The 8,322-nt window shown below is 40.4% G+C and overlaps 1 protein-coding gene across 1 annotated transcript in view; it reads left to right on the plus strand.

The window, feature by feature from the left end:
- Positions 1-17: 17 nt before the first annotated feature.
- KIF13A (kinesin family member 13A) overlaps positions 18-8,322 on the plus strand; it is a 302,781-nt gene continuing 294,476 nt past the window's right edge. The window contains 2 exon segments of the mRNA XM_006888691.1: positions 18-72; positions 376-466. Of these exon segments, the coding sequence (XP_006888753.1) occupies positions 18-72; positions 376-466 (146 nt within the window).

The raw sequence follows: 8,322 nt of genomic DNA on the forward strand, positions 1-8,322 counted from the left end.
GGCAGAGCGCCGACAACATGTCGGATACCAAGGTAAAAGTTGCAGTCCGGGTCCGGCCCATGAACCGACGAGGTGAGCTGCTTTCCGCTCGTTTTTATTTCTGGAGGGGCTGAGGGCGGGGGCAACTTTGGCAACTGCAAGGGCGCGGGGCCGTGAGGCTGGGCGCTGGCTGGAGCGGTGCAAGGGGAGCCGGGGCCGGAGCCGGGAGGAGGCAGCCCCCGCGCTCGCTCGGAGACGGGGCCGCCGGGCTGCCCGGCTCCCATCGCCCGGCTCCTGCTCCAGCTCCCGGGGGAGAGCCGAGCGCTGCGCGCCCAGGCGCCTGGAGGGACCGATGCTCGCACTTTGCAAACGTTGGTTTTTCCCTTTTGCTTTTAGAACTGGAACTGAACACCAAGTGCGTGGTAGAAATGGAAGGGAATCAAACGGTCCTGCACCCGCCTCCTTCCAACACCAAACAGGGAGAAAGGTAAACGCGGGTGCAGAGAGGGAGGGGAGAAGGTCCTACAAGTTGGAGCCCGGAAAATAGTAATGCTCATTCCTATTGTTAGGAGGGCGGCTTCAAGTTTGTCGCTCGCTCCTGTGAGAAGCTGTTGCAAGTCCAAGTTCTTCTCCTCCCTCTGTCTTCTCCCCCATCCCCCCTTACTGCCCTCCCATCAAGAGCGACATCTGGCTGGGCAACCCGGGGCCAGAACCAGAGTCTAGATTGTGTCCATCAGCTGTGCTGTTTATGTGCCTCAGCATATGCAGAATCGGGGGCTCCGTGGGACCACAGAAATGATTAGTCCAGAGGTCACATTTTACAGATAAGAAAACTGAGGCTAAGAAGCGAGCAAGTTGCAGGCCTAAGTCCTTATTGGTTCAGGGACCCGGTGTCCCTCATTCTTCCCGCCCCTGCACTGTTTGCTTCCTTCAGGAGAATTGCTCAAAGACTTCATCTATAAAATGAGAGGGAAAAATAAGCAAACAGGCTTGTACGTTGCAGGCTCAGGCCTGGACCATTGAAAACCTATTTTTTTTTTTTTTTTAGTTGGTGCTGCCTTGAGATAATGCCTAAATGTAATGCGGGAATTTTGATTTTCAAGGAAACAAAAGTGGTGCCATGAACTATGTAGAGTCGGAGGGAAGGATGTTTAAAAGAAAGCTGCGCTTACTTGATGGCAACATATTTGCATTTGAAAAGTGTAACTGTTGGATCCTTATTAATTCTGCTCTGTTCCATGCATCAGTATGGGAAAATGCCCTAAAATAATTTGAATATTTGGAATTTTTTCTGGTAAGCCCTTAAGAAGAACGCTTGCAATTCCTTCAATATAGTAGAGCAATAGTGTGCAAAAGTATAAAAAGAATAAAAGGGAGTTTTTTTCCTCAATTAATCCATCTAGGAAGTGAGAAACATCATGAATGTTTTTAAAACTCACCTGTTGATTAATGTGCCAGGTTAGTGAATTTTGCTCTTAAGAGATTTTCACTAGAAGAAATTCAAGTAGAGTTTGCTACTTTATTGCTAAAGGAAGTATTTGTAACTGACTCAAAGCATGTGGTGGGTGGGCACAGTTTTACAAATGTGGTGAAAAAAACTTGAGGGAGATAAATGTCCTTGACAAGGGAGTTTTCTTTTTTTCCGTTGGTGCCATGCCTACAAATCTGTATCTAGTTTACAAAAATGTTACCACTTATAATTATCTTATGGTATATTAAATAGCTAAATTGTATTGAAAATGTGCTAGACAATTCTTAGGAAAAGATGTATTCTTGGACAGTGTTTTAAAGTACAATTATACTGTTATTTTGAGGTACATTTCTAGAACTATGGCTGTATTTGATAGTAACAATTAACTAATTGTGTAAATAAAAGTATTTACAAATTAGATACTTCACCAAAGTGTGCCCCCCAAACCAGAAATTATTGTTTCTGAAAAAAGTTTTCTGTGTCTAGGAAATAGGTAGAATGATTTAACACCTGTTGTTTGGCTGTTGCCTCTGAGGGGGTCCTGTCCTTGCTAGTTGGACACTTGCTCCTTGTCATTCTTAACCATGAATGCTACTGGCGGTTGCTGTTTAATGAAGCTTTGCCATTTGTGGAAAGAAGCAGGTTTGATTTTGTGGAGTTTGAATAGCACTTCTAACTGTGGACAGTTGTTTAGAAATGATTAGAAATAGTCACTTAATCCTTTTTAGGGCTTCCACTGTCGTTATTAATCTTGAGCTAGTAAGTAAAGACACGCGAACTGATTTTTCAGATTTATCCACCTGCCTGGTTGCTGGAATAGTCACTTACCGGGAGTGATAAGAATGGCACTGAAATGTGGGTCTTCTCTTGTCTTGTCCTAACCCTTGTATTTCTTGGAATTTTTCTTATGCCCCAGCCATGGACAAACCAAGTGGAAACAACACAACAGTCCTGTGTGTAGATTAGGATTACTGTCTTTGCAAGAATGAAGACATGAAATGCCTTTGAATTTTCTTGATGCCTTTGGTTTCATATTTCTCCACTGGTGATTCCTTTAAAGCAAGTGTGTTTAAAAATAGAAACAATTGCTCCCTTGGGCTCCTGGTTGATTAATTGTGGCAGTGCTTCATAATATACTTGCAGTTTATTTCTGCTATTTGTTTTGTGATGCAGGAAGGGCAGAGAGTCGTAGATGAGCAGAATACTGAGGATATTATCTTTTTTCCTTACTTAGAAATAAAAATTTGAAGTGTGGCCAAAATCCAAATCCACTGCCATGACCACCCTGCAGAGCAGAGTAGAACTCCACTATGATTTCCAAGACTGTAAATATCTATGGAAATAGTCTGTCTCCTGTTTTTCCCACCAGAGTAGATGATGGATTCAAACTGCCAACCTTCTTGTTTAGCAGTGCTATACTTTACCCACAGTGCCTCCAGTGTTCCTTTGACATATAAAACTCATTGCCTTCCGGTGGGAACTGACTCATAACTGACCCTTCAGCAGGTTTTTAGGGGTAACAAACAACATAGGAGAAGATTATCCGTCTTTCTTTTGCGAAACCATTTGTGGGTGCAAACCTCCAGAGAGGTGTGGATTTTTGTGTTAGTAGCACAAGCCCCTCACTGCACTACCACAGCTCCCATTGACATCTGAGACGTCCTTAATATAGAGTTTGGTTGAGTGTTATTATTTTCCTAAAACAGCAAGAAATTACTTCTGTTTTAACCAGAGGTAGAAGTTCAAAGTTACTGGGTGAAAGTTCTCAGGCTTATCGGTAAATGCAAGCAGAGTGTATTGATTTTCAGGAAGAGAAACAGACTTAGCTTTCAAGAATTTTCCCCTTTTGGGAACTGAAAACCAAAGAACCTGGTGAGGACTAATAGATTATAGGGATTCTGAGTTTAAAAATGTTTTGGATTTGAAACTCTAGGTTTACAATATACCACATAGGTCCAGGTTGGTGGCTGCATGAAGAAATAGACATGTGAAGACATGATATTGACTTGGGGGATTATAGGGGGGATAGGAAAGGAGTGAATAGACAATGAGCACTGCATTGGAATAAATGAGGGAAAGAACTGTTTAAAAGGAATATAAGGCATTATGTGTATGACAACAATCTGGAATAAGAGGTTCCTTGTAAAGTGGACTGGGAAAAGGAGAATAAAGGGGGAGGGAGGAAATGTAAATTAATATTTTTTTTAAAAAATAGACATATTTTTCTTAAATGCATTGTTATTTATGTGGAAGATGTTTATATTCAGTTTATGGCATGATTTCACAGAGGATACAGAGATACAGACCTAGTGTTCTTGCCTTCCACGGGTGTGAAAAGAGACAGGGATAAAATTTTTAAAGCAATATGGTAAATTGTATGGGAGTATAACTTGTCATTGCCCATACCATATTGTTGGGAGATATCCAGTTTCCTTTTCTGTCACCTGTTAAGGGGGTGAGCTCTGCAGCACAGGTACTGAGTTCTACTTGTTTTGTGTCTGGCTCTGCTTGCTTGATGCCTGGCACATAGCAGGTGCTCTGCGAATGTCTGAGTTCACTGTACTGAGTTCCAAGTACAATCAGTGGGAGTGCTAAGGGGAGATGTAGGACAGACCTAGATCCTGGCAGCCTGCTGAGACAGATGGCATCTGTGTTGGTGTTACAGGTGCTCAGAATGTAGATTCACTTTTTGCAGGAGCTGGAGATAGTCCTTTGTCAAATCAAGTGAAAGTATACCTGCTATAAATATAGCCTGTTGATTATGTGTGTAGATGGTTATGTGTGGAGAGGCTCCATGGAGTGTAGAGTGGGATGTAGAAGTAAGAGTGGATGTGTTCAGGTGGGAAAATCAAATGACAGCTCTTGAAGAGATAAGAGAGGAGAAAGCTGCTTCTCCCACCTCCTGTGACTCCTACTATCCACATCCCTTACTCCATACTCATGTGTGAGTACATACACACACACACACGTACATAAATAATTCATTATTTATAGAAGTATTAACTTGTATTCTGATAACTTTCAAGTGTTATTGTTGTCATCATCTCTTGTTGAGTCACTTTCAACTCATAGAGACCCTGTGTACAAATGTTCTGAACCCTTTATCCTGTGCCAATCTTTATTGTCTCTGACACACCTACCCCCATTACCCCAGTCACTGAATGAATCCATCTCATTGAGGGTCTTCCTCTCCTGCGCTGCCCCTCCACCCTCCCAAGCATGACATCCCTCTCCAAGGACGGGTCCCTCCTTGCAACATGTCCAAAGTATGTCACATGAAGCCTCAGAATCCTTGCCTCCAAGGAGCAGCCTGGTTTCACCCTCTCTAGGAAGAACCTGTTTGGTCTCCTAGCTGTCCACGCTATGTGCAGTACTCTTCTCTCCAGCACCATAGCTTTCCATATGAACATAAATAAGAATGCATTCATTCATGCTTTTTGACATCCAGTTTGAAATGTGCTGGTGATTTTTAAAATATGAATTGATGAAACATTTCTCTCCCCTCTGAGCCTGAGATGGGCCCACTCCTTCCTTTTGATAGTATTTCTCTTATTTAATAAACTCTCCTCTGTCTTAAACTTCCCCAGCCAAAAAATTACATATGAATTGATGAATCACATACCTATAAGTACTAGAAAGTGAAATTTTATCATAAAAAATGTCCTGGGGACTTGTTTTCTGCAGAAATTTTTGTTATTGATTATTATATGAAAGTGAATTACATGATAAAACATCTAAAACCAAGTATATCTCTAACTTAGAAAATACCAGGCTAGCTTCAGACTCTTAAGAAAAAGAGCAAAAAAAAAAAAAAGAAAAAAAAAGAAAAAGAGCATCAGAGCTTTTAACTTTCTGTTTTTTTTCCATGCTGTAAGTACATAGTGTGCCTTGCAAAATGTGAGGGAAGGTCAGCTACCTGTTGGCCAAATACAAACATATTTCCTAGTTTGTGTATTATATGTTTCAAATTTTTATTTGCAAGCTTCCCAGTCACTGCAAAGGCTTCAGAAGTGATTCCTTTTGTCCAGGTCTCTCCCCTTTGCTGTCAAGTTGATTTTGAGTCAGCAGCTCGGTCGGCAGAGTGGAGCTGCCCCATACATTTTCCAAGGCTGTAAATCTTTATGGAAGCAGACTGCCGCATTTTTCTCCCACAGAGCAGCTGTTCTGTTAGTCCCTGGCTGGTTTAATGGCGCTCTGGTGGCCCACTGATGAGGAGTTGTGCAGCCAACCCAAAGGCATGTGGTTTGAATCCACTACCTTTTCTTTGGGAGAAAGGTGAGCAGCGCCTCCTCTGACTTTCACTGCCTCTGAAAACTAGGTCTGAGTCAGTTCCGCTGCACAAAACAACAGCTACTGCTTTAACCACCACATCACTAGAGCTTCTTCAAGTCTGCATAGACTTAACTAAAAACCAGACTGCTGTTGAATTGGAATGGACTCATAGCTGGCTTTCTAGTGGCTTTTCTGAGGCTATAAATCATACTGGAGGAGAGTGCCCATCTTTCTCCCTTGAAGCAGGTGATGGATTCAAACCACCACCTTTAGGTTAGCAGCACACCTCCTTATGGACCATGACACCAGACTAGACATTGAAATACTAACCAAAGTCATATAACATTTCAAAGTATAATCCCCTAAGAAGCAATAACATTACATATTAAAAAATAATTTGTGTGATTTTGAATTCCGTTCGCTGTTCTTCTCTGTGGCTCAAGTATGACAGATTATAAGGAGCAAAGAGTATTTGGGCTTTTAAAGGGCATTGTAGTGACATATTTTCATTAGCTCTTAATATCTTGCTTTGTTTTAAAAGAAAGTTAAATTGAAATATTTTGTGAAAGTAATTGTAAAGAAGGGTAAAATGAGTTTTAAATTATTTTGTCACATTCCACAGTTCAAAATGTATTTTACTAAGTATGTGTGTGCAAAATTTTATTTTAAAAAATACTGCATTTCCTGTTATTGTTATTCTGTCTTATTCTAACTCATAAAAAATAATGCCATGACTCACTGAATTGATCCTAAAACCCAATAATAGGTCACAACTTATAATTTGAAAAGCATAGGCTCAGTTGGTAAGACTTGGATTCTTTGTTTTGGTGATTTTGTTTTTTAAGTTGTCATGCATACCGCATGGTTTACAGTACAGACCAGTTATTTGTAGAGATTCTGATCGAAAAAGAATCCTTTTCATTTCTTTCCCAGAGGAAATATTTTTACTGATTTTAAAACTAATTCTGTACTTTCTCCTTATATTTATAAATATGTGGAAGAAACGACCATCTAATAAAGTTTAACTCATAGTAACCCAAGAGGACTAGGGTTTCTTTCTTTTTTTTTTTTTTTTTTTAGGACCTCTAGGGTTTCTGAGGCTGTGGATATTTATGGAAGTGGACTGCCTTCTCTTACTCCCAAGGAGCAGTAGCTGGGTTCAAATCTAATATCCTTTCAGTTCAGTTATTGCAGAAAGTGTATCTTTGCTTGGAGGCAAAGATGATTCATCTCAGATACTTTGGACATATTGGTAGGAGGAGCTGTTCCTTGAAAAAGGACGTCATACTTGAAAATGGGGAGGGTCAGCAAAAGAGGAAGACCCTCAACCAGATTAATTGACATAGTGACTGCAGCAATGGGTTCAAGAATGTTGGAATTGGTAGATGGCACAGAATAGGACAGGGTTCAGATCTCTTGTTCATAGGATCACTTTGGAGTGGTACTTGACTTGATGGCACATAACAGTGGCAACAATGCTGAAGGAGAGCTTTTTTATAAAAGCACAAAACCATCTTGAAGTCTTGAAGAAGATTTCAGTCGATATTTTTAGTTTTTGGTTTAAAGATTATCTCAAGACAATATTATCAGAGATTTAGCCACCCTGCCAAATCCTCCATAAAGTCTGAAGTTTATGAGAATTTGAAATTCTTTTCTGAATTTCCCCCTTTTGATCAGGATTAGTCTATGGAATCTTTGATCTGAGTATTCCATCATAGTAGCTGGACACCATCCAGTTCTGATAACAGGACAATTGAGGCAGTTGATCTCGGAGGCAGTTAGTTGCACAACCCATATCTTTTCATTCCTCACTTTTCCTCCACTGTTGCTCCAGGTGAATAGAGACTAATTCTTGTACCTTGGGAAAAGGTACTGTGTAGTGTACTAGGAGCTAGAACACAGGTACTAAATGTGCTTTAGGCCAGTTAACCAAGATTTCCTGTGAAACTATGACAGTCTACCTCCAAATCTAGAAACCAAATCCCATGAGGTGTTGGCTTTACATAAACAGCCTCAGCACTTATTGTTATTTTTGTGAGTGTATCTGTCACACAAGATAAAATTCTCTTTTCCACACTCTAACCTGCTCCATTGTGAGCTGCTAGCCTTCTCTGTGTGATCAGTCACCCTGGGCCTTCTCCTTCACCATCATTCGGGGGGATCATTCTAGTCTCCCTTCTGTGATGCCTTCTGTTTGTACATCCATCTCCTTTATATTCCACCTGGGGTTTTTTTTTATTGTGACTGCTTTTTTTTTTTTTTGGGAAACAGACATGCTCTTTAATTATTGCTGGGTCTACACATTGACAGAGCTTAAGGCCAAGGCAAGCTGACAACTCATATTAAAAATGCACAATACATGCACTTTTAAACTCTCCTCTTTTTTTCTTTTTTTCAATCCTCCCTTCTAAAAAGCCCATTTTTTTTCCTTACATGTATATTGTGTTTTATATAATTTTTCATCTACATTATCTATCATTCATGTATATCTTCAGGATTTTCCCATTACAATTATCTTTTTTTTTTAATTTTAAATTTAGGTTGTTTATTTTTCATTTCAATGAACATCTACAGAGATTTTGGGATTCCATTCATTCATT

Source organism: Elephantulus edwardii, unplaced genomic scaffold (genome assembly GCF_000299155.1).
Source record: "Elephantulus edwardii isolate Elephantulus edwardi_28Jun2011 unplaced genomic scaffold, EleEdw1.0 scaffold00070, whole genome shotgun sequence".
NCBI lineage: Eukaryota > Metazoa > Chordata > Mammalia > Macroscelidea > Macroscelididae > Elephantulus > Elephantulus edwardii.